This window comes from Desmodus rotundus, chromosome 1 (genome assembly GCF_022682495.2).
Source record: "Desmodus rotundus isolate HL8 chromosome 1, HLdesRot8A.1, whole genome shotgun sequence".
Lineage (NCBI taxonomy): Eukaryota > Metazoa > Chordata > Mammalia > Chiroptera > Phyllostomidae > Desmodus > Desmodus rotundus.
In genome coordinates this window covers 169,435,183-169,461,634 of record NC_071387.1, presented here as the reverse complement: position 1 = coordinate 169,461,634, position 26,452 = coordinate 169,435,183, and the positions used below count along the sequence as shown (strand labels likewise).

At 39.1% G+C, this 26,452-nt stretch overlaps 1 protein-coding gene across 3 annotated transcripts; it reads right to left on the bottom strand.

Annotated features, from left to right (window-relative positions):
• Positions 1 to 4,710: 4,710 nt before the first annotated feature.
• LOC112321098 (survival motor neuron protein) lies at positions 4,711 to 25,230 on the bottom strand. 3 transcript variants are annotated; one of them, XM_045186351.2, is made up of 11 exons: positions 25,122 to 25,208; positions 20,906 to 21,018; positions 18,415 to 18,486; positions 16,648 to 16,767; positions 15,573 to 15,773; positions 15,315 to 15,470; positions 14,074 to 14,172; positions 12,653 to 12,763; positions 10,110 to 10,160; positions 6,026 to 6,048; positions 4,711 to 5,049 (listed from the first exon to the last, which is right to left on the bottom strand). In XM_045186351.2, exons 2-9 carry the CDS (start codon positions 20,921 to 20,923, stop codon positions 10,113 to 10,115), a joined length of 825 nt encoding a protein of 274 aa, XP_045042286.1. In that variant the 5' UTR covers positions 20,924 to 21,018; positions 25,122 to 25,208; the 3' UTR covers positions 4,711 to 5,049; positions 6,026 to 6,048; positions 10,110 to 10,112. The 3 variants fall into 3 exon arrangements, with proteins under 3 accessions (XP_045042286.1, XP_024434319.1, XP_053768839.1); XM_024578551.3 differs by lacking the exon at positions 20,906 to 21,018 and having other exon boundaries at positions 25,122 to 25,230; XM_053912864.1 differs by lacking the exon at positions 20,906 to 21,018 and having other exon boundaries at positions 15,573 to 15,775; positions 16,653 to 16,767; positions 25,122 to 25,230.
• Positions 25,231 to 26,452: the final 1,222 nt, after the last annotated feature.

Sequence of the window (26,452 nt, the reverse complement as noted above, 5' to 3'; positions counted from 1 at the left end):
TATAACCAGTGTTTTGAACTCTGCAAACTGATAGCTTATCTCCATTTTGTTTAGCTCTTTTTCTGGAGTTTCGATCTGTTCTTTCATTTGAGCCATATTTCTTTGTCTCCTTGTTTTGGCTGTCTCTGTTTCTATGTATTAGGTAGAGCTGCTTTGACTCCATGTCTTTTTTCAAAAATATATTTTATTATGTTATTACAGTTGTCCCATTTTCCCCCCTTTATTCCCCTCTGCTCTCTCTTCACCCCCCTCCCATCCACATTCCCCCCACCCCCCACCTTAGTTCATGTCCATGGGTTGTACATATAAGTTCTTTGGCTTCAACATTTCCTGTACTATTCTTAACCTCCCTCAATTTTGTACCTACTATTTATGCTTCTTATTCCCTGTACATTTTCCCCTCTCCCCCTCCCCGCTGATAACCCTCCATGTGATCTCCATTTCTGTTCCTGTTCTAGTTGTTTGCTTAGTTTGTTTTTGTTTTTTAGGTTCAGTTGTTGATAGTTGTGTTTGTTGTCATTTTACTGTTCATAGTTTTGATCTTCTTCTTTTTCTTAGGTAAGTCCCTTTAACATTTCATATAATAAGGGCTTGGTGATGATGAACTCCTTTAACTTATCTGGGAAGCACTTTATCTGCCTTTCCATTCTAAATGGTAGCTTTGCTGGATAGAGTAATCTTGGATCTAGGTCCTTGCCTTTCATGACTTCGAATACTTCTTTCCAGCCCCTTCTTGCCTGTAAGGTTTCTTTTGAGAAATCAGCTGATGGTCTAATGGGAACTCCTTTGTAGGTAACTGTCTCCTTCTCTCTTGCTGCTTTTAAGATTCTGTCCTTATCTTTAATCTTGGGTAATGTAATTATGATGTGTCTTGGTGTGTGCTTCCTTGGGTCCAACTTCTTTGGGACTCTCTGGGCTTCCTGGACTTCCTGGAAGTCTATTTCCTTTGTCAGGTTGGGGAAGTTTTCATTATTTTTTCAAATAAGTTTCAATTTCTTGCTCTTCCTCTTCTCCTTCTGGCACCCCTATGAATTCGGATGTTGGAACATTTAAAGTTGTCCAGGAGGTTCCTAAGCCTCTCCTTATTTTTTTGAATTCTTGTTCCTTCATTCTGTTCTGATTGACTATTTCTTCCTTCTGGTCCAAACCATTGATTTGAGTCCCAGTTTCCCTTCTGTCACTGTTGGTTCCCTGTACATTTTCCTTTATTTTACTTTTCATAGCCTTTACTTTTTCCTCTATTTTGCCACCATACTCAACCAATTTTGTGAGTATCCTGATTATCAGTGTTTTGAACTGTGCATCTGATAGGTTGGCTATCTCTTCGTCGCTTAGTTGTGTTTTTTTCTGGAGCTTTGATCCGTTCTTTCATTTGGGCCTTCCTTTTTTTTTTTTTTTTTTTTTTTTTTGTCTCAGCATGCCTGTTACGTAATAAGGGGTGGAGCCTTAGGTGTTCACCAGGGCGGGGCAACCCATTTTACTGCATTGCGGTGCTGTATATGGGGGAAGGGTCCAAGAGGGAACAATGCCACTTGTTCAGCTGTCTGCCGACTTCCAGTCACTTCCTCCACTACCCACAAGCAAATCGGGCCCTTCCGGTGTTGAGTCCCAGGTGAGTGGTTTTGTGTTGTTCTGGGACCCTGTGGGTCTCTCCAGCGAACCCTCCCATGAAGCTGAGGGTTTCTCCCTCCACCTCAACCCCCACAGGTTTTTTCAGTCAGAGGTTAGAGACTTTATTTTCCCGGGCTGGAACCTTGGGCTGCGCCATCTATCACACCCCAGTTATTCTCCCCGGTTTAATTGCATGTGAATGTGGGACTGCCCGCCCGGTCCTCCAGCTGCTGCAGCCGCCTTGCCACAAGTCCTCTCCGCCGGGCTGCCCTTCTCTGCCCCTCCTACCGGTCTGGATGAATGTTTCTTCTTTAACTCCTTGGTGGTAGGGCTTCCATACAGTTTGATTCTGTCCTTTTTTTTTTTTTTTTTTTTTTAATTTGTTCTCATCCTTCTTTGGGTTGTGTGAGGAGGCACAGTGTGTCTACCTATGCCTCCATCTTGGCCAGAAGTCTGACTCCATGTCTTGATAGTGTAGCCTAATGTAGTAGATATTCTGTAGGGTCCAGTGGCCATAGCCTCCCCTATCACCCAGACTGGGTACTCGAGGTGTGCCCTTTGTGTGCGCTGAGTACACCTTCCTCTTGTAGTTGAGCCTTGGTTGCTGTTGGCAGATCATTGGGAGGGATTTACCCAGGCCAGTCACCTGCAAGACTAGCTGTGACCACTGACCACCAACCTCTGCCCTCTGGAGGATCAGCTGTGCAGGGGCAGGGTGGTGGTGCTCCAACGTGGTCTGTAGCTGTCCACTGGGTGCACAGGCTCTCACATTTCCTGGGTGATGCAGGCCAAAGTCAGCCCCCATGTTTGTTTTTCCTGGGGCCACTCTGTCTAAGCTGCAAAGCAGTCTGAGATGGCTGCTACTTGTGCTGGGCCTGGAGATTCCCAGGTGAAGCCAAGCTGTGAGTCTAAGCTAGCTGCTGCTAATATTGGACCTGGGGCTCACTGAGGCCACCTGTTGCTCATTTGATAGAATTTAGTAAGTTGTGAAGCATGAGCCAACACCAGATATTCATATGGAAAAGCAATTTGGGTGGACCCATAAGTTGGGTGAGGTGGAGTCTGGGGATTTCCAAGGCAGTTAAACAGTGTGAACTGGGATGATGGAGTCTGACATGGCACCAGCTTGCCGGCTCTGTTGGAGGAGGGTTTAGAAAAGGGATAATGGCCTCTGCTTGCCTTGATGCTTCAGTTCCTCCCTGTATACCACTGGTGCCTTTCAAGCTGCTACCTGGTGCTGGAGCTCAGGGGAGCGAGTCTGAGTAGGCGAGTCTGTGTGTGGGTTAAGAACTGCTTGGGGCTCTAGCAGTTTCTTCCGCCGACTCAATCCCCATGGTTTTTGCAGCTGGAAGTTTTGGGGATTTACCTTCCTGGCAGTGGAACCCTGGGCTGGGTGGCATGGTGTGGGGCTGGGACTCCTCAAGATATCCCTCCCGAATTTTTATCCACCATAGGACTATGGGATGAGTCCGTTCTGCATCTATGCCCCTCTTACCAGTCTGGATGGATGGATGTGGTTTCTTTAATTCTGTAGTTGTCAGACTTCCATTCAACTCGATTTCTGATAGCTCAGAGTGATGGTTGTTCTGTATTTCAGTTGTAATCTTGATGTGGGTGTGTGAAGAGGCAAGCCATGTCTGCCTATGATGTCATCCTGCCTGGAAGTCTGGGCTGATCTGTTTTCAATGCAGCACCCAGAAGCCTCTTTTTATAAATCAGATCATGTAACACCTTTGGTTCAAAACCCCCCAGTGAATTCCCAGCTCAAAGTAAATGCTGAAAACCTTACAATGGCCTACAAATGACCTGACCCTGGCCACCTCTCTTACCTCCGTCTCTTTAATCTCTCCTTTGTTCACTTCCACTTGGCCACACTGGTTTCTTTGCTCATCTTAGAGCCTCTGCACTCGTCGTTTCCTTTGCCTGGGAGGTTCTCCCTCTACATGTGAACGGCTCTCATTTCCTTTAGGTCTCTGCTCCAGTGTCACCTCAATGAGGAGTTTCCCGACCTCTCTTTCAGAACAGCACCCCCACTTCTAATCTCACTCTGCCAACCCCGTTCCCTGCTTCACTTTTCTGCACAGCACGGATCCCTGTCTGCCACCTTGTGCAGTGCACGTGCTCACTACCAGCGGTTTCCCACCACTGTAAGCAGGAATGTTTATGTCTTGTTCACTGCTGTCTGTCTTCCAAGAAACTAGAATAGTGTTTAGCACACAAAGTTAAATAAGATTTGCTGAAATGAATAACTTGCTGAACCCGTAACCACTCTCCAACTGTATTAGGTATTAAGGGAAGTTAACATCCAAAAACATCTTAGGAAGTAAGCAAGCTGCCCTCATAACTAAATTTAACCCAGCTCATATTTAGGCAACTAAAATATGCTAAATATATAAAATACTGGCTGTCATGAAAAATGATAAAACTAGACTTAACCTGTACTAGAAAGCTTAAGCTATAGAACAACCCATTCTGCAAAGCTTATTTACCACATATCAAATATCCATTTATTCTATATAGCTATGTACTGGGCAGCTACTGATATGGTAGACATGTTTGGTTTTCCCACATAAAACCTCTGAAAGAGAAAGCATTTATCATATTAACCTCTTCTCCCACAGCTAAATGGACTAAAAGAATCCCAGGTGCCATGGACACCAAACCTTAGACTAAACTGAAACAGTATGATCTCCAGTCTCTCCTAAGAATTTGAACTGAGAGACAAAGACCCAGTCAAATGATGACAGATGGAACTACAAGGCAGTGATGAAGACAGAATGGCCTGGGCAACCTGTTAGGCAGTGTGCATGATGAGCACGTGGAGGAGGCCAGGAGAGAGAGATGCTGGCAGACAAGAGCAGGTTCAGGGGGGCAAATGATAATGTGCCCTTCAAGAAACAAGAGCCTTGGTTCCTGCCGGCCAGGTCCAGTCCTTGTGACTCTCAGCTTTAATGAGGCCTTGTTTCTTAACCATGGATTGTCAGCAATATTGTTTTACAATTGGTTGTATCTTTACAATACTACCCCTTTACCTGGAATAGTTTTCTGTCTACAGACTCTACCTCACCATATATATTCCAAAGAAAAACATTCAGATAGTCAAGATTAAAAAAATTTATCATTTATTTTTAAAGGCATTAATAAAAAGCTTAACATACTAAGAAAGTTACATTATACAAATGTGTTAACAGATTGACTTTTCTGTATTACATGTGACTTTGAGTTTCTTTTAGTTTCTCACATTTCCACTGTTCAGTTATTCAGTGGTTATTCCCTAGAAATGCCTGGCTGATTATTGAAGAATGAGTCACATATGGCAAGGGCAAATGCAGATGACTGTGTCACTCAGCCCAGTGGTCATGAAGAAAATGATGGAAAACCATTCACATCGACCAGGGCACATCAAAATACTCTTTTCTCCTTGGGAGAGAACTGCACCTTAATTTGAAAGGAAAAAAGTCTAGATATAATTATAAAATTTAAAAACCTGTTTTCTTATAAAAATCATAAAGAAGAGAATAAAAATCTGCTAAAATACTTAATGTAATACTAACTTCAATCTTCATGGAATAGTTACATAAACAAATTAATTGTGAAGTTCATTTGGAAGAGTAAATGGGCAAGAATATTTTTTAAAAGACTTAAGGAACACTGGTATTTGACCTTTTTTACAAAACAATGATCAAAACCCTGTTAAAAACAATAGTTTTACAACAATAGATTACAATACAAACAACATTCTCCAACTATACAATAAAACCAGAAATTATTCCTAAATACCTAGAAATTAAAGCATTAAACATTTCTAGAGTTTGAAACAAACTTGGAGTATCTGGAAAATTATAAGAATTCTACATAGTAGAATCTACAGACTACAAGTAAGGCATTGTTCAGAGGGAAATGTATGGTCTTAAAAGAGCCATTTTAATAAATAATTGACAAGGAATTTTAAAAAAACTTATTTAAAAAGTAGAGAGAAATTAACCCTTGGGATATCATCTGGGTCCATTCAACCCAATTTTAGATTTTGATACAATGGGGGTGTCCTTTTGTGGTGCTTAGTAGAAATTTAATACAATCTCTACTAAGAGCAATTTAACAAAAATCTATTAGAATTATAAATGCATATCCTTTTCAATCCAGCAGTTCTAACTCCAGACTGAAATTCTAGATTCTAATTTTATTATTTAGATTATCCTAGAGATGTATTCATTTATCTACAAAAAGCATTAGGAAAAAGAATAATGACTGCAGAATACCAAACAAATGCAAACAGCCTAAACTGCTGTCCATAACAGCTTAAATGACATACATCAATATATAAGAATATCCTGCAGCTGTTTAAAATAAGATAGTTTTATATACTGATATGGATCTCACTATAAACATGAAATACTGAAGAAAAAGCACTTACCTGTTAAATACTGTATGAATTACCTATAAAAACAAAAAATTTAAAGTTTAAAAGAATAACAATGATAGATACATCTCACCTGATTTTTTACATATTATTTTTTTAATTGTCAATAAATGTACACAGCACAAAAATAGAAAAAACACAAAAGGGTATTCTGTGAAGTCTCCCTCCCACGCTTTTGTCTTCTGGTCCCTCTTCAGAGGTATCCTGAGTTACCACCTTGAGATGATAGCTAAAGGGTATGCATGTATGTAAATACATATGTACACAGGTAGCAGGCAGCGTAATACAGAGTTCTGTGTCTTATTTTCATTTAAATGTATCTTCCTGTCAGATTGTTTGCTATACAAAATAAGCAACAATGTAGTTAAAAACAACAAAAAAAAGGAATAAACCGAGTACTAATTCAAATTTTAAAACTTTTATTTTACAAAAAAGAATAACAATGAAAAAATTCTTAAACTATAACAAGTAGATACTCTAACAATTAGGTAAGTATGAGAATGAAGGTATTATGAATTAGTTTATTATTTTGGCGAAGCAATATGACTACACTGAAGATCTACAGAATTATTTAGAATTCGAAGCCCAATATACAAAATTAATTATCTATATAGAAAAATAATTCTATGGGACTATGTTAAACAAAAAAGCCAAAAACAGATTACTGCCATCTAGAAATATCATAGTAACCCAAATTTAACATATCAATCTTACATACTTGAGAAGTACAGAGTAGTATAACCATCACAACACAACCGACCAGTGATTTTCAACCGGTGTGCCGCAAGAATTTTTAAAACATGCAATACCTGAGTCAGGGGCACTGGCCTCTTTTCCCTTAGACTGTCAAATAAAACATGCAACAACTGAAAATTAATTGTTCCAAAATGGGAAGGCAATGCAATGAATTGTGTATTGCACCACACATTTGTGAGGAAAAGGATAAAACGTTTGTTACAAAATAGGGAGAATAGCAGCCAGTGTACTTGTTTTCCTGACAGGGATTGTGAGACGGGGCACAGCATGCAGGGTGGGGCAAGAAGGGGCTTACAGTTGTGTGTACAGGAAACAAAGGTTATTCTTGCATTATTACTTGTTAATTATTGTAGTAGTTCTCGTATGAGCAACTGTAAACTTACTTTTGCCCCACCCTGAATGATACAACTGTTTTCAGGCACTAGGCAATGGACAGCGCAGGGCTAAGATCCTTGAGAAAAAGAAACACCTAAGGTGAGCTTCACGCTCATCCCTTTTTGGCTAGACACAATTTTCACACTGCAGCACGGAAGGTGAATCTGAGCCAAGAGTATTGTCCTTCCTGGGTGGAATCAATAGACTGTAGTTTGGGCCTTAGAACAGACAGCTAGAATTTGAGGAGGCAAGGCCTAAAGGGGAGCAATTTGAAGAGAAGAATCTCCAGAAATCTCTGTAGGATTTCCATTTAGGTCCTTGTCCAAACCCTAAATTACTCCTATGTAGGACAAAACTCCACAAAGTCTGGAAGCAGCAGTTGCTGGGGTTGGGGTGAAGTGGGCTACTGAGAGCTGAAGAGAGAATTCTGGGTGGTTTGTACAGAGTTCAACCATTTACTATGTGGCCCAAAAGCAAGTCATTTCACTTGTGGGAGCCTTTCTCATTTGTAAAATAGGAATAATTACAGTATCTAACTCAATGGTGCTATAAAGATTAAACGAAATAACTACACCTAGCACACCACAGTAGTCCCTCAAAAAAAAAAAAACTATTATTAAAGGGAAGAAAAATTTCACATGGCGGTTTCTAGTTTCCCTTACAATAAAAATGCAAACTAACAGTTACCTAAGAGTCTATTGAAACCAAGATTTATAAAATAAGGGTTTTTTTTAACTCTTAACCAGAAGTCTTTATGTAAACCCAAAGACTCATTAATGCTCAGTACACTGCTTAGCCTTTGTCTTCTGCCTGGAAACCAAGTACTGGTTTTATTTAAAGTGGAATATAGCTCAACTCACAATCATACACCATTTTAAAATATAAAAGGTAAATTTATGTGTCACAATAACTAGTAATAAAAAAAATCAGAATTTCAAACCTCGAAAACTAGTTGCTACAAAAGCTATTCCAAATATACTACTTGACATATTCAAAATGTTACATATATTCCCTTACAATTAACTTTCAAAACCATTCACCTACTTGCAGGATTTGTTTATAGAATATACATGCTTCTGGCTTTGTATATTCTCCGACTAGGATATTTTAACCCACTTCACCACCTGCCTAATTTTTCTACTCACCTTTTCAGACTTGCTGAATAACCTAGCTGAAGAACTTCAACTGAATGAAAGACTTTAATCAAAGAATGCCGTGCAGGCAATTAGACTTTCAAATGTGATTTATGTAATTAAAAAAATGCCCTCCCAGAAATGCATCTCCCATTTTGAAAATCAAAAAGGAGATATATTTTTTAAAAGATGCCTTTCAAGCCCTGACTGGTGTGGCTCATTGGGCTGGGTCATCCCGCAAACCCAACAGTTGCCAGTTCAGTGCCCAGCGAGGGCACATGCCTGGCTTTCAGGCCAGGTCCCCAGATGGGGGTGTGTGAGAGGCAACCAACTGATGTTTCTCTCCTTTTCTGTCTCCCTTCCTTCCCCTCTCTCTAAAAAAATTTTTTTTTTATTTTCATGGAAACATCTACCAAAAATCATAATATCTTTAATTTTTGTCAGTCACAACACAGAAGTTTACCTTAAGGTTATGACAGAATAGAATCAAATGACTACATATAAGGAGGCATTTTCTGTAACGTTGCCCAGAATGCCGAAAGCTAGTGAACTGAGGAAATAATGGCATAACATGTCAGCAATCTGACAGAAAAAGAAAAAGCATTAAAAATGTGATGTGAAGTGGGGCCACAGACATACATGATGGCATTCATACCGTCATGCAGACAAATACAGACCTGAAGTGTAATTATGTGGAATAGGAATATAATGATAGACATATAGCTTTTACTAATTTAGCTTAAAAATATTGAACATTTTTATTATGTAATTTCATATACACAGAAAATAGAAAAAACAGTACAATGAATATCCATGCACAACCACCACTTAGATTCAACAGCCATACACACTGGGAGCATTGTTCTGTACACAGAAAGGTCACGGGCGGGATTCCTGGTCAGGGCACACACGAGGCAACCAATCGCTATTTCTCTCTCACACTGATGTTTCTCCACCCCCACCGTCTGAATTTAATAAGCATGTCCTTGTGGGAGGATTAAATGTTTACAAAGAGACATTCTAACACTTCACTTATAAATACTCTAGTATACAAGTTTAAAAAGATATTCTTCTATAAACTATAATACCCTTATCACAGCTCATAAAATTAGCGATAATTATCTAATATCATTTAAAATCCAATCCATATTCAAATTTCCTCAACCCCCACATCTTTTCAAACCAGGTCCGGTGAAACATACCACACTGTATTTGCTGTGTGTCTTTCAAGTCACTTTTAAACTAACATAGTAACCCATTCCATGCCATTTTTTCTTTCGTGACACTGACTTTTTACAGAAACGCCAGGTACCTTCTACAACATTCCGCACTGTGGAGCTGTCTGATCATTGTATGTGCATGTAGTACCAGTTAACTTGCTGCTCTGTCCCCAGTATTTCTGGCAAATGGGAAGTCCATCTTAAAGGCCTGATTAACTTTGTTACACTTTTGGACCAGAGCACATCATAGGCAACAGTGGTTTCATGCCACCTCCCCAGTGAAAAGGCACGTCTGGCTGCTGCCCACAGTGATGCAGTTTCGTCAGTGATTCTAAGGATGTCTTTGTTGAACAGTATGTTTTTCTTTCCACACCACCGCCAGCAAGTATTTGGTGAAATGATGTCTGGATAACATGAGAATTCCAGAGGGGATATATATATATAAATCTTTTATCAAATAGTTCTGTTATCAAAATGTCTTTAATATTGTTTTATATTAATTTTCTACTTTTTAACATTACATTTTAAAAAATGTTTTCCACAAACTATAAAATTTACACAGTAGAGTCCCTTCTATAATGATGGCACACTTACTCCTTAATTAAAATGTGAGCATCTTCCTTCTTTTTGATTTTGTTTGAAACCCTATAAGGAAAATAAAAAAATTTAAAAGAATAGCATACAGATTTTATACAGATGTAAATAAACATTTTGTTTCACATAAGATATTTTACTCATTCTATTTGACAAAATAAATGTCATTGGGAAATAAGTTTATAGCCCTCCAAGGTGCTTTAAAAGTGATCCCAAAGTATACAATTAGGCTGTAATTAAGAAATTTTCTTCTTTCACTTCTGCTGATTTCAGTCCAATGATGTTCAAGAGCACACTTACACACCTTATTTCCATCAAATAAAACATCTAACTGTCGCCCTGGCTGGTGTGGCTCAGTGAATCGAGTGTTGGCCTGTGAACCAAAGGGTCGCCAGTTCAATTCCCAGTCAAGGCACATGCCTGGGTTGTGACCAGGTCCCCAGTAGGGGGCACTCGAGAGGCAACCACACACTGATGTTTCTCTCCCTCTCTTTCTCCCTCCCCTCCCCTCTGTCTAGAAATAAATAAAATCTTTTAAAAAAATCTAATTGTCACACTCATTTATTAAGAAAAGACCAATAAAAATCAGTACTCAAAAACATTTTAGAAGTTAAAAAAAAAATTAGTAAATATTTATTGTTCTTCTGGTCAAACCTAGCCCAAACGACCTGGCCTTAATGCCTTCTACATGTGTAACAGCTCTCCATTTCACTACTCATCTATACCTTATAGGTCATAAGACATATTAATAGCGATTTGTTACTAATGAGTATCAAAGTTATAACCAATTTATGTTATTCCATTAACATTATTCTTAGTCATTTGCATTCTGCTGGGATCTCTAGGAAGAGAAAAGGCAGAAGTAAACCCAAATCCTATCTGGCTGCCCTGAACAGGGAGCAAACTGTCCACCACATGTGCTCCTGTGGAGCAATGGTTAAGGATTGTTAGCTGAGGGCAACACTCTCTGATAAGTTGTTGGAAAACCTGACAATGAGTAGTCGCTGCTTTTCAGTGGTAAAATTTTCAAAGAGACAAAAAAAATACAAGAACTAGGAAACTACGATTTCTTCATATTTCTGAATATAAGCATATGTTGTTACTTTAATTTATGTAGATATGCAAACAATATTCATAAAAGTAAAGATCACTTCTCTGGAACAAGTTAGTCATAGGGTAGCTCTGAATTTCTGGCGAATATTCTGGACAAGACAGCTTTCCCAAAACCGGTGCATGAACTCATGAAAGACACGGCAACACCCGTACTTTGTTTACCAGAACCACAGTTAGAAGTCCACTGAAAATCTGCTAGGCTTTACTAACATAGTACAATCAAATACATGCAATAAGGATGTTTATAAATACAATTTAGTTAACTCTAATTTTCATTCATTTCATCCTTCAAGTCAAATATAACACATTAGTACAATACATTCATATTTTTAAACTGTCGCCAGAGCTAGCAAAGCAGAAAACAGTAAGATCCATATCAACTTAAGACTGTGGTAAAACTGACAAACAAAACCATGAACCTATACATAATATGGACCTTAAAATAAGTAAAAAAAAAAAAACCCAAAGTACAGTGAATCTGGGTAACAGAGCTATGAATGAATTCCCCTGCCCTTGGCTCTATCTTTCTCTGTCTAAAAAATTTGAAAACAAACATAAATTATGTCAAAACTTTATGTTATACATATTGATTTCTAAAATATTTCATAATTTAAAAATATGCAGAGAAATCTGAAGTGCAGAAGAAGGAAGCTCAGATAGTTAGATAACTGGTCTTAAAACAAATAAACTGTTACTTTGTCACTCTTATCTTTCTGGTCATTAAAAGGGGAACTTTGCCCTGGCTGAGTAGTTCAGTTGGTTGAAGCGTCATCCTGTACACCAAAGGGTTGTAGGTTCAAATCTGGATTGGGGTGTGCGCGGGAGGCAGCTGATTTCTCTTTCACATCAATGTTTCTCTCTCTCTAGAATCAATGAACGTTTGTTTGTTTATTTATTATCCTCACCTGAGGATATGTTTCACCAATTTTAGAGAATAAAAAGGGAAGGATAGACAGAAAGAGAGGGACATCAATGTGAGACAGAAACATTGATCAGCCGCCTCCCTTATGCGCCCTGATCGGTGATTGAACCCACAACCTAGGCATGTGCCCTGACTGGGGATTGAACCCCCAACACTTTGGTACATAGGACAGTGCTCCAACCAACTGAGCCACCTGGCCAGGGCTGAAGAGTAGCTTTTAAAAAAGAATATTAATGGTGCTCTGGCTGGAGTGGCTCGTTAGATTGAGTGCCAGCCTATAATCAAAATAATCTAATAACATGAAAGATTTTTAAATGCACTACAATCACACTTGGTAGGGACAACAGAAGAGTAATATAAGCCTTAAACAAAAAGCTGTACTTTTTAAACTTTAAGGTAGTTCCTAACCCTTAGGATCTGCTCAACATAACAAATCATTTTTTTAATCACAAGTACAACAAAGTCACATAACCACAGTGTTGGGAAAAGATGCTGAGTGATCACTTACCATATAGTAACCAGTGTGATAGCCACTCATGTACCAAGAGATTAACATGCTTCCCAAAGTATCATCATCATCAGGAGAATCTGGACATATGGGAGGTGGTGGGGGAATTATCTGGAAATGGAGAAAAACATACTTTAAAATGTGAAGTCTGGAGATCCATTTTACAGAGACAATGCTGGATATTAACTGTATGTTTAAATCCATGTTATCTACTTAAAATTTTTTAAAAACCTGACATTTGGGAAAAGCCAACCAGTAACAACAACAAAAGGCCAACAAAATTAAACTGAACAACATTCAAAAGATAATAGGGCACAAAAAATGTTTAAACATTTTGCTTTAAGAACTACTTTCTGGTTCCATTTTGAAGCCATGGTTGGAAGACCAAGCACAAATACTGGGTTGGCCAAAAAGTTCATTTGGTGTTTTCCATAAGAAGGCTCTACCAGTAAACAATTCTGTTAGACTGTATCATGACAGCTGTCATATCAGCGTGCATTTAAAAAAACTTATCAAAACTGAATTTTTGTGTAGCCATTTTAATATTGAAGATGGAAGAAAATATGCAACATTTTCAACACATTATGCTTTATTATTTCAAGAAAGGTAAAAACGCAACTGAAATGCAAAAAAGGATTTGTGCAGTATATGGAGAAGGTGCTGTGACTGATCAAACGTGTCAAAAGTGGTTTGTGAAGTTTCATGCTGGAGATTTCTCGCTGGACAATGCTCCATGGTCGGGCAGACCAGTTGAAGTCAATAACAACCAAATAACAGTCAACATTATACCATGTGGGAGATAGCCAACATACTCAAAATATCTAAATCAATGAAGTTATTGGTGAAAATGGAAAAATGTGTCTTTTATTTTAAGGAAAAGACCAAATGGATTTTTTGACCAACCCAATAGTTTGATGGTTTTCCTTAAAAAACAAACAAACATCCAAACAGCATTTCAAATAAAGACCTCGGGTAGAACATCTGCACTGCTCCCAGCCCAACACAGTTTGCCAAAAAGTGTCTTTGTACCTTGCCTACTGTTGTTACCTAAAGTCTATCATTATATATCTGGACAGTCTACTTGATCAGAAGCTAATACCCAAGCACACCTGGAAGGAGAAAACATAAATCCTTATGGGTGGTATAATTAAATCTTTTCAAGTAGGAACTACCTTCCTATAGAGTAAGATACAATTTCTGCCAGGAAGGAAGCAGGCGATATAGGGCTAAGAGCTGGGGCAATAAGAGGAATAAGTCTGGTAGAGAACGGTATTAAAGTACCCAAGGTTTAGTTCAAATTTTTACCCATTAAAACCTGGCCCTAGGGATGGTTTAAAATGACATTCCTAATCACCTATGTTCTGCTAAACCCCAAACTATGTATGAAAGCAAAGTTAAGTCAGAATTCCTTTGCTACTTACTGGTGGTCCAGGAGGAAATGGAGGCAGCCAGCATGACAGGAAGTGTGGTGGTAGTGGCGGAGGTGGTGGTGGTGGTGGGCCATTGAATTTCAGACCTGACTGTAACAAGTATTTCATAGGAAGAATTACCGATTTCAATATGAAAACAGGAAAAAAAGATTTAATGTCAAAAAAATTAAGATAACAAGTCAGAAAGATTTAATAGAATTGCATGTACCAAATGCTGAAGTCAAACAGAATCACAAATCTAGATTTTTTTCATTTCTTTTCTATACACATTCAGGGAGATAAATCAAAGTAAGAAAACATTTTAATTACCTAATAAATCAAGAGAGTGTATTTAGCAAGATATTTCAATAATAAACCACCATATCCCCCACAACTTCATTAACTAGACTGTATAATCTTTTTATAGACGTCCTTTCAGTAGTTGCGTATGCTAACTTAGAGCATGTATTGTAAAAATTAGTAGACCTTTTACTTAGTAAGAGAAACCAGCCCCCTGAGACCAATGAAGCAATATATATACATACACACAGACAGACAGACACACATACATAAATTAACAGGGTTGATCATTCTAGAAACTAACGATATAAATCTCAAGAAAGACTTCACAGAAAATCTTAAGGAAAAGTTTTAGTAAGTCATGCTAGATATTTTTACTTAAAAATATTATTTCCTGAATACCATGACCTCCAGGGAAATCACTGCTTCATACCTAACAACCAGACAGGGACACACCTCCCTGGGCTCCACGCCATAACCTAAAACATAGATCTTTTTAAATCGGTTTGTTCCTTATAACCAACAGAGGCATAAAGAAAAACAGTATTTACATTTCCTCTATAAAACAACCTGGGAGCCCTTTAGGATTCTACTTGTATTAGATGCAAGTACTGTATTCACTTGCAATTTTTATATCTTACACAAGTGGCCTGGGGAACTATCAGAATAGTCAGCTGATAAAATATCATACTTTCTACTTAAGTTCATTAAATTATTAGTCTAATACCTAATACTCCGTAAGAGTAGTTGAAAAAAGCTTTTCATTATAAACTATTCTGCACGACTATCACTTCCTTTCTGAAGAATCCTCAAGTGTGTATTTGTAACACCTACAGAAAGCTACAAAGTTTCATGGGAAAATCTACAACTTCCTTAATGGAAGGTTCGAATATATGTTGAATGTTTCGGTGTTACTAATTATTTCCTGGGAAACTTTTCTGTGTAGAAGTTACCTTTCCTGGTCCCAGTCCTGATCTTGGTATGGGGGGTGGCGGAGGGAGGAAATAGTTCCATGGAGCAGCTTTTGGCTTGAAGTTATTTGGTTTATTTCCAGGAGACCTGGAGGAGTTCTCACTTTCATCTGTTGAAATCTGACTTTCATTTTCATTCTTAAAAAAAAAAAAACACACATTTTTTTTTGTTCTATAGGCATCATTAAGGAAAATTTAATGCCTCGGTGGATCAAACTGACAACCAGTTTGTGTTCTCACCTCCTGAGCGTTCTGTTCTATATTATTAGCTACTTCAGGCGCTGGGGATAGTAGATCAGACAGATTCTGCTCCTCTCTATTTCCATATCCTGTGTAAACCACAACACAGGTTTCTCTCTTAAAATCAATTGAAGCAATGGTAGCTGGGTAAACGCAGCCATCTTCTGACCAAATGGCAGAACATCTGTCACCCACTTTCCACTACAAAAACAAACACAGATACATGCACATTTCTTTTAAAGATGGTAAATTACTACTTTGGTTTGGGAGGGGTGGGGAAGGGGATGGAGGGGACAGTCTCCAGTTAACTGATCGGGAAGGCAGAAAGACACAGTGAAAAAAACTTGCAGCCCAAAATACGTAAATCTGAATTCCAATATAAACACAGTATAATCCTGTCATATAAATTCTGCCATTTTTATAGTCATGGACAGGTTTTTATGAGTCTTACTTTCCTCATCTGTTAAGTGGACGTAATGCAATCCTCCTCATTCACTTGTGAAGAATAAAAGCAGGGAAGGTATGAGGTGTCCAGCCCCTCTGGCCTGGCATATAGCAAATGCTTAACCAATGTCAGTTCTCTTCCCCCTTGGTAATGAAACTAAAGTGACTAATGAGACACCGAAATATTTAGCTTCCAGGTCTACGATTTTAAATAGCAGAAAGGACTCTAGTCAGAATTTTAGGTTTCTGGGTATTAATATTTTTAGGATTTTTGAAGAAAAGAAAAAGGATACCCACTTCTCAGTTTAACAAGTAAAATACTGCCAAATTCAGTTTAAGGCCCTCAGGTAGCCCTCCCAACAGCACTGCCTTCTCCCCCACCCTCGCCTCCCCAGTAAAGAAAACATGTCCTGAGTTTAGTGTTTCTGAGTCCCACCTTATACTTTTCCTTTTCCTTATGCTTTTATTGACAAGCATGTCAATAAACAATAAAGTTTAATAGTTTTAAGAATGTTATTATTATGTCAACGGAAACCAATGTACCAATCATTTAAGTTAAAGATATTTTATACTATTTAATAAACAATAGGAAGAAATTCTTTGAAGTTAAATCTCAATGTTTTAAAATAACCTGCTTCAAGGAAGTTGTAGTATTCTTTTTCTGGTTTTTATTCTTCTTAGCAGGTTTTCTTTTAGGCGTGCCTCTTGGTTTATTTGAAGCTTCAGAAATGTCACCATTCTTCAGAGCATGCTATGAAAATATGAACAGAAATGTACATGTTACAGAATGATTCAGACAAAGTCACAATATAATTCAGTCATTCTAAGCTGGTCTCAAAGCCCCACCCCCTCAGATAGCCTCTACTTTCTCTTTTCACCCTCCCACACACTATGGAAACTGCTCCAAAAGGCACCATATACCTGCTTATCAGCTCTAAAGACCCCTTCATGGTGAAGAGGCTCAGTTGAAGAGCAGAGGCCCCGAAGACAAGCCCTGGCTGAGCTCTTAGCAGAAGTCAGCACTAACTTTGTGAGTGAACCACCATGAAAGTAGATCCCTCACCCCCCAGGTGAGCCACCCCAGCTGATGCCATGTGGACGGAGATGGCCTGTAACCGTCAGGATTCACAAACAAAATTAATTATTGTTTTTATTTCTTTGGAAAGCAAAAAACAAAAAACCCTTTAATCAAGTCTCCTCACTCTCAACTGTTCACATCAGGACTCAGCTGATCACCTTCCTTTTTGGTATTCCTGACAGCCTGGATGACATATCAGTGCACGGCCCCAGTGCTCTTACTGCTTCTCTGGTCAAGCCTTAAACTTGGGCATTCCCGGAGCTGGCTGTCCTCCTGACCTGATTATGATCACCTGTACTGCTATTACTTCAGTTACAACCTCTATGCAAACAGACTTCCAAAGCTATTATCCAGCTCTGACTTTTCTCCTTAGTTCAATCCAACATTTCTAATGACCAATTTTATATCTTCACATTTACCTCAAACTCAACACAACTAAAAGTAAACTATTTTCCCTCAAATTGGTTTTTTTTCTCTATTCAGACCACTTCCCTCTGCAATATCACTTACACCATGACGCACCGGCCCCATTTTCATCTGCATTTTACAGAGCTCTCTGGGTTCCCTGCGTTAGCGTGCTTCTAATCTACCCGTCTACGGGAACCCACGCTATCGACAAAGTTAGAGTTCAGTGTCACGCATGACACACAGGTTTGGTCCTTCCACCTCACGGCACAGGAATGACTACAGGAAGGGAGCGGCTCTATGCGTGGTGTTCTGTACGAGGGCATGCTCTCTGCCTGGACTACTGCTGGCTCACACATGGTGCTCAGTGAGACCAAATACCTCCGACAGTGGGTAAAGGGATGATGTTGGACAACTGTGTAAATGTCTTGTTTGGGCCACAAAAACAGACTACACCCCCTTCAAGAATTGTACATTCCTACCACCAGGAACATCTGACTTAACACCCAACTAACTGGATGTGGGGCAGATTAAGTTAATTAAACATATGTAAAGCAGTTAGAAGAGTGCCTAGAATACTGTAAAGCTTCTAAAAGTATTAATCACTGCACTATTGCTATTTATCATCATTATTTCAATAAAGATTTAACTGTTTAAAAATTATAATTCAGACTAATCTGAATTAGACGACTTCCATAGTTTTACGCAATGTAAGCACATTAAAAGGAACAAATGTTTAAAATTCCAGTTAAATCACCCCTCTTAAGGGGATGACATGTAGACAGGCTACCTCCCAACTTCTAAAGGAAAATATTTAACTAACCTATGTTATATTTTAATCTTCAAAATTAGAACAATATGCACTTTACCAATTTACTGTAAATATTATCAATGAAAAAGGTAAACATTTCATACCTTAAATGAAGCCACAGCTTTATCGTAAGCTTTTATCAGTGCTGTATCATCCCAAACGTCAGAATCATCACTCTGGGAAGAGTAAAGAATAAAAACAATTCATGTTTGGATGGATTTCATCAAAAAAAGTATGTTAGTGCCAAGAGCTATCTTAATCCAAACATAAAATTAAACTAAAAATAAGTTTTAAAATCCTAAGTGTAACCAGAAGGAGCCTACCTGCTTAGAGATTATGTGACATTACCCCCAGAGCTACACACATGGAAATGTCCTAAGAGGTACCCATGAAGTGCATGCTCCACGATTCAATCCCCATCTGCCCGCCATAAGTGGGTCTGTTCAAGTGTGACTCACATTTCAATCTTTTCTAAGAGCAGATAATGGGTGCAGTTTGGCAAATCTAGGATAAGATAAAGGGCTTAGTTTTAGTGGGAAAACATCTGATATTAAGTAATCTGGAAAAGATCTAAAACTTATTTCTAATTTTGAATTTAAATTTAATGAGTGCTTAGTAGAATTTCAACATAATTCAATTAAAAAACATTTTTGAGCGCCCACTACCACCAATCACTAGTCACTGAGAGGTATAAAATCATGCTACCTGTTCTCAAGGGAGACCGTGGGTTTAGGACATACTGCCACACAAAACAAAAAAGAATGGAAAAATACAATCAAATATTGATATGTGACGTGCAAACAATAAAACAATAAATGTTTTAATTAAATGGAAAGAAATGGATTTTCTCCAGTTCAAGAAGAAGATACGGCTGATTCTGAACTCACCCCCTCCCACGAACATATCAAATCTACAGCTATGTATGGAACAATTTTCTCTGAAAAATACCTAAGTTAATGGAGCGACTTCTACACATTGAGCAAATGAGAAAAAAACCTGACATCAAAGCAGGTGGGAGAGGCTGAGACACAATCTTACCATGGACCCCAACCCTCAGGCAGCAATCCACAATCAGGAAGGAACTGAAGGCCAGCTTTTCCCTGAAGAGTGAAGGGTCTGAACCCCATAATGGACATCCTAACTTTTAAGACCTATATTGAGATGAGCCCCCCAAACATCTAGCTTTGAAAACCAAGGGGGCTCATGTCTACCAGACTCACAAAGAACAGCAAACTAAGTGAAGGCTCTTAAAGGAATCACCTGCCCCACAGGCCTGTACAGAAGAAAGGCAGCCAACAGAGAGGCACCAGGCTTTAACGTAAAGAGGCTCACACGCTTATCTTAAGGCACACCCCCTACCAGGGGCAGGCATCTAATTAAACACAGATCTGGGAACCTGCTGGGTTACTTAATCAGGATAGAGGCTTGCAGGTGGTGTCTTCTGGGCACCATCTTCATTCTCTCCCTCTGCCTCGCTGCAGCTCACTGTTATCTTCTAGAAATGAGCTTATGCACTTCTCTGGCACCCGGGTTACTGCAACTTGCGTCGAGGGGACACTTTCAGGTCATCTGATTCTGGTGGCCAGCAGGGGAAGTTACACTTGAGTTCTCACAGGCCTGTATGTTTGCATACTTTAAAAACTGTTGCCTGCGGGTCTGGCTTCCAATCAGCCTCAATTTAGCTACTGACTTAATTTAAATTCTCACCCTTGGGACATGGACAAGTCTTTGTACACACCTAATGGTTTGAGAGACAACTCAGAGTTAGGGCAAGGTTGAAAGGTAAGGCTCATCTAAATGAGGCCACTCCTTGAAGTCCGGAAGAGGTGGCTGTTTCATGTAATACACAGAAACCAAAAGAGTCAAGTAAAATAAAGAAGTAGAGAAATATGTTCAAAACAAAAAAACAAGATAAAACTCAGAAAAAATCCTTAATGATAAAGATAAGTGAGGTACCTGATAAAGAGTTCAAAATAATAATCATAAAGATGCTCACCAAACTTAGGAGAATGGATAAGCATAGTGAGAGCTACAATAATGAGATAGAAAACACAAAACAGTAGCAAACAGGTCCCATAACTGAAGATCACCATAAATGCACTGAAAAATATATTAGAGGGACTCGACAGCAGACTAGATAGAGTGGAAAGATCAGTGAGGTTGAGAACAGGGCAGTGGAACTCACCCAATTAAAGCAGCAAAAAGAAAAAGATTTTTTTTAAAGTGAAAGTAAGGAATATTTGACCGGAAAATCTAAGGGGTACCAATGAAGACATAGGAAAAAACCCCAAAGGAGTAAAAATTAAAAATGAAGTGGTAAATATAAACAATTGGCAAAGAATATTTAACATCTATATAAATGGAACCCCTAAATAAAAGCAAAAAAACAAAACAAAACAAACCCTCTAAAAAAGAAGTCCTCAGGGCCTCTAAGCAAAAAGGCAAGTCACTTACAAAATAAAAGAAAAACAGTTAGTATTAGAGTTTTTCATAGAAATTTATGGGAAAAAGTATGAGCCAAGGATTTTGTATATATCCTAGCTGTCCTTCAGTAGTAAGACTGAGTTTAAAATGTGTTAAGAATACTGTACTTACTCGCCTTTCCAGAGACATCTACTAAAGATAAGCTTCATCCAAGCAAGGTATGACCATGGAAAGCTTAGGTTAGAAACCAAAACTGTTAGCATCAAATACACTTAATTGCAGACCTAGTAGAAAAAGAAAATATATAAATTGACAAGCTGATTCTAAAACTCAAATGGAAATACAAAGGGCCTAGAACAGCCAAAACGATTTTGGAAAAGCTAAGCCAAGTTGAAGGACTTACATTATCTGACTTCGAGGTACACTCTAAAGCTACAATAATCAAGAAAGTGTGTTTTAAAGCATTAAGGTAGACAAATAGACCAGACCAGTGCAACGAAATCAAGAGTCAGAAACAGTCCCATATACATGACTAATTTGTAACAAAGATACAAATGCAATTTAACAGGGAAAGCACAGTAGCTTTGACAAATGGTGCTGGTCAATGGAAATCCTTATGCAAAAGAATGAATTTTGACCTATGTCTTAAGCCATACACAGAAATTAACTCATAATTTATCGTAGACCTAAATGTAAAACCTCAAACTATAAAACTTAAAAGAAAAATCTTTGCAACCTTAGGTAGCCTACAACAAAGGAACCATCAAAAATGAACACTGAAAAATTAGATTTCAGCAAAATTAAGAATTTCTGTCTAAATAACACTGTCAAGAGGCTGAAAAAACAAGCCACAAACTGGGATAAAATGTCTACAAATTACCTGCCTGATAAAGTTTTGTATCTAGCACATATGAAGAACTCTCAAATCTCAACAAAACAAAACAAACCAATTAAAAAATGGGCAAAAGATCTGAACAGACACTTTGTGAAAGAAGATATATGGATGGCAAATAAGCACATAAAACGATGGTCAACATCATCAATCATCAGGGAAATGCTATTTAAAACCACAACAAGATGTACATCTATTAGAAGGTCTAAAATCAGCACAAGACTGACCATAACAACTGTTAGCAAAGCTGTGAAGCAAATGCAACTTTCATACATTGCTAGTTGAAATGTAAAATGGTACAACCACTTTTGAAAAAGTTTGAGAGCTTCTTAGAGTTAAAAGAATGACATAGGTATGTATCGAACAGAAACAAAAACACATGTCCATAGGTGTTTACCCAAGAGAAAGAAAAGTACGTGTTCATACAAAGTCTTCTGTGCTAATACTCGTGGCAGCTCTATTTGTAACAGCCCCAAACTGAAAACAGCCCAATGTTTGTGAACAAGTAAATGAATAAACACATTTAGTATATTCATGCAATGGAATACCAGAGCAATAAAACGGAATGAACAACTGCACACAACATAATAGGTGAAACCCAAAGTAACTATGCTCAGTAACAGAAGCCAGACAAAAAAGACGCTATGTTTATAAAATCCTAGTTTCTGTTTATAAAGTTCTGGAAAATGCAAGTGAACCTATGGTGACAAAAAGTGGTCAGCAGTTGTCTGGGGACAGGAGATGAGGAGAGATGAGGATTACAGAGGGGCGTGAGGAAACCCAAACCAGCCCACCCTGAGACCAGACCACACGGAAAAGCCCTGAGACTGTGTGTAGAAAGGAAATGGCTCGCCGATCCCTAGCTGCAGTGCCCCGCTCTGGGAGCTTGAGCTACTTGTGGATGCAACCAAATGAAAGATGTCAAGGAGAAGTGCCCAGCAAGGCCTTCACAAATTCCTAACCTACAGAAACTATGAGAAATAATAAAATGATTATTGTTTCAAGCTATTTTTGAGTGATTTGTTACACAGCAACTGAAACAGACCAATAGAGTTGCCTTGATATTTGTTTCTCAGTCACTACCAGTAGCCAAGGTTTCTGAAATTATTCCTCAGGTTCTGCCATCTTGTCCCACTTTTCAACTACTGACATTTCCATTGCTCTCTTAGGTAACCAATAAACTTCCAAACCCACATCTTTAACCTCTTCTCTGAATATTCCTTTCATCTTTTTGCTGTCACTAAAATCTGGCTTTCTCTGAGGATGCCACCTTTCTTGCAGCCATCTCAGATGAAATATTTTTCTCCTTCATGTCCCTCAAATCACTGTACAGAGGAGGGAAGAAATCTTCCTTGCTCCTCACTTCCACTTCCAGATTATCCTCCCTCTTTCCTCCCCAAAACTCCTAGCTTTAAAAATCCTGTCAACAGAGTCCACTGTCTGCTACCCCGCTTACTGCCATCATCTACAGACATCTGGGTCGTAACTCCTCATTCCCAGAGATTTCTATCCCAGTACCTTCTCCAACTACTCCTCCTAATTCTTGATTATTTAAAAACCCGTGTAAATGATCCTTCCAATACCCTATGCTTGCAGGTCTTTAAACTCTTCTCTACCAATGGTCTGTATCACCCAATCTCAGCTACCCATTTCTAAGTAAAATCACAACAAGATGCAACCACACATCTATTAGAATGTCTAAAATTAACACAAGACTGACACACGAAGTGTTAGCAAGAATGCAGAGCAAATGGAATTCTCATACTTTGCTTTCATTATATCAAAACCAGTAACTACAAACTCCCCAGAAATCCTACTCTCCAACCACCACCTTCTAGGGTCTGCAACTTATTCCTTCTAGTAGTCTGATGATGACAATCATTCTGTTTCACTGAAACAGCAAAACACTGGTCCTCTCACTTTTTAAACTGTCCGCCACTGTCCTAATATCCTCACTTCCTTTCTTAGCTTAAATTCCATGGTCAATCATTAAGATAGTTCCCTTGTACCTCTCCCTCTCATCTCTTCATATGTACTCGGTATGAACTACAGGCATACCTCAGAGATATTGCAGGTTTGGTTCCAGACCACCATAATAAAGTGAGCATTGTGATAAAGCAAGTTGTAATGTCTTTGTAGGTGGTGAATCTTGCCTTCAGTTTGGAAAAAAATGCAATGCCCGCGAAGGGCAATGCAGTGAAGTGCAGTAAAAGGAGGTGTGTGCCTGCACGACCCTATTCATTTCAACCCTAGTTTACCCTGCGCCTGCCCTCACAAACCTAAAGTGAACTTAGCTGGTGAAAACCACAACTGTGCCATCTAGTCTCCTTCAAACTCAGAATCACATATCTCAAGTAGACCTTTAATGTTGTCTAGCAACATTCCATTACATGTCCCTAGTCCAACACTTATCCACGCTCCTGGAGGCCTACTTTTTACCTTCTCTCTGCTCAAACCTCCAACACCCGCCCTGTCCTCATTCCTAGTTGATCCTTATTTCTTTTACTGGCAGCACAGCAACAAAGGAAAAAGGAAGTTTCACAGTCTCCCACCAGATCCGTACCTATATCTTTTGCCACATTAATTGTCAATGTTCCTAACAAGGCCAAATCTGTCCCCTCTTACCTACTCTAAACACTACTTCAGCAACTCTTCTGCATTGTCAATTCTTCCATCCTTCCTGGATCTTTCCTATCAGCTCACAAACATGCTGAACATGTTTCTCCCATCTTAAAAACAAACAAAAAACAATTAATAATCCTCTTTATCTCACTTCCCCCTCCATCTACTGGCCAATTTCTCTACTTTCTACTTACAGTATAACTCCTTGAACCATCTGTTTATAAATGTTGCCTTGAATTTTTGCTCCCCCTCTCGGACTCACTCCAATCGGATTTTACCCCTACTATTTCACCCCGAATTAATTTTTGATCTTCTCCTCTATAAACCTGCTCTACTTGCAGTCTTCCCCATCTCAGCACATCTGTAGAGGGCAACTAACTTCACCTTTTCAACTGTCGGGGACAATCTTGAAGTTTTATCCCTGACTTTCCTCTCTCAAATCTCCATTACTGAATCCGTATGCAGTAACTGTTGCCTCTGGCATCGAAATACCTGTACATCTAGAATCCAAGTACTCTGTTCTCCTTTGCTAACACCCTCATCTAAGTCTGGCTCATTTCAATAGACTCCTGTTTTCCCTCCTTCACCCTGGCCTGCCTCCACACACGCCCACCAGTCAGAGCGGACGAACCAAAAAGTTGCAGTAGGGCCTCGGCTCAAAGCCAAGAGAGCGCCCAAGCGGTGCGAGGAAGGAGCTTGCTGCTGAGGTTCCCAAGTGGAAAAGGATGTAGAAACAGGCAGATCACAATCTTGCAGTAAACGGACTGGCCAGGTCCTGGCCTGCGACTGGGGAAGAAACGCAGGGATCGGCTAGCAGGTGGTAGGAGCCCGCACTGGCGGCCCGTCGGGAGGAAGAGTCGGCTGGGATCTCACCTGGCCCGTGCCGCGCCGGAATAGCACCGAGTCCTCCTGCTCCGGGACACCGCCACCACCTCCTCCCCCCATCGCCATGGCGAGGATACCACTGGCTGCGCGGCGTGGGCTGCCTGCCTCTGACAATGACGATTTCCGCTGCCAGGACCTCTGGGAGCGGAAGAGTACGGTGGCCTGAAGGGCAATGGGCGGGGGAGGGGGGCCGAGAGGGACTTCAGTGCGTGCTCTACGAGCGGTCTTCACATCGTTTCATTGCTTTTCTTTTCTGTATTCTCTCAGTTCTTCTGTTTCACTTTTTGGTGTAGTTGTAGAGTGATTCTAACAGGGTATTTTTGTTTTGAGCAATAAATTTTATTTATTTGTTCATTGCAGGTGATTTAGAAAACATGGGTAAAGCAATACAGTAATAATCAGTCCAGAGGTAGCCAATAATAATAGACTTTTAAAAAATGCTTTAAAGAGTTTTAGCCCTGACGAAGTAGGTCACTTGGTTAGATAACGGTGCCCAGGTTGGATCCCGGGCAGAGCGTATGGAAGAAACTGAATGCATGAATAAGCGGGGCAACAAATCCGTGTCCGTCTCTCCCTCTAAAAATCAGTAAGTAAAATAAAAATGCTTAAAAAGAAGAAATACATATACTTTTTAAAAGTTCAATTAGATTTTTCACCATTTTAAGCCATGCAATTTCATGGTTTTTAGTGTATTCCCAAGGTTGTGAGGCCACCACCACTATCTTAATTCCAGAACATTCATCATCCCAAAAAGAAACCTTGTATCTCTTCGCAGTCATTCCCCATGCTCTCCTGCCTCCCAACCACTAGTCTACTTTCTGTCTCTATGGATTTACTTAGTTCTGGGTATTTCATACAATGAATCATATAATGTGTGGCCTTTTGTGTCTGACTTTTTTTCACTTGGCATAATGTTTTCAAGGAGGAATTCTTTTTAAAGAATTCTAAATTATAGGTTCTCTGTTGAAAAAGTTTTTCTACTTATCAGGACCTGGTTCAACAAAAATGAACCTATGGCATTTTTGTTTTTCAAAGAAATGACTTTTTTCCTGTTGATGACATCCATATTTGAATTACTATGGTTTACAAAATTATTTCATATAATAGACAAAGCACTCAGAAGCATAATGTAGTGAATTTCCAAAGGACACCATTCCATTAGATTTGAAGGCATTTATGTAAACATGAACTTCATGAACTGGAACCAATCTTGGTGCATATGGAATTTTCATACTAAAAACCTGCCTTTAGGGACTCTTGGAACTTGCCCATAATCAAATAAATAATTCAAATAATTAATTATCTGATTTCCAATTTGA

Bases quoted from the DNA above. Each gene is read 5' to 3' on its own strand.
- LOC112321098 (XM_024578551.3), bottom strand. From the start codon at position 25,199: ATGGCGATGGGGGGAGGAGGTGGTGGCGGTGTCCCGGAGCAGGAGGAC. The intron at 18,487-25,121 runs GTGAGATCCCAG...TACTCTTCCCAG, and splicing joins TCCGGCGCGGCACGGGCCAG to AGTGATGATTCTGACGTTTG. The intron at 14,173-15,314 runs GTAACTTCTACA...TACTTGTTACAG, and splicing joins CAGGACTGGGACCAGGAAAG to TCAGGTCTGAAATTCAATGG.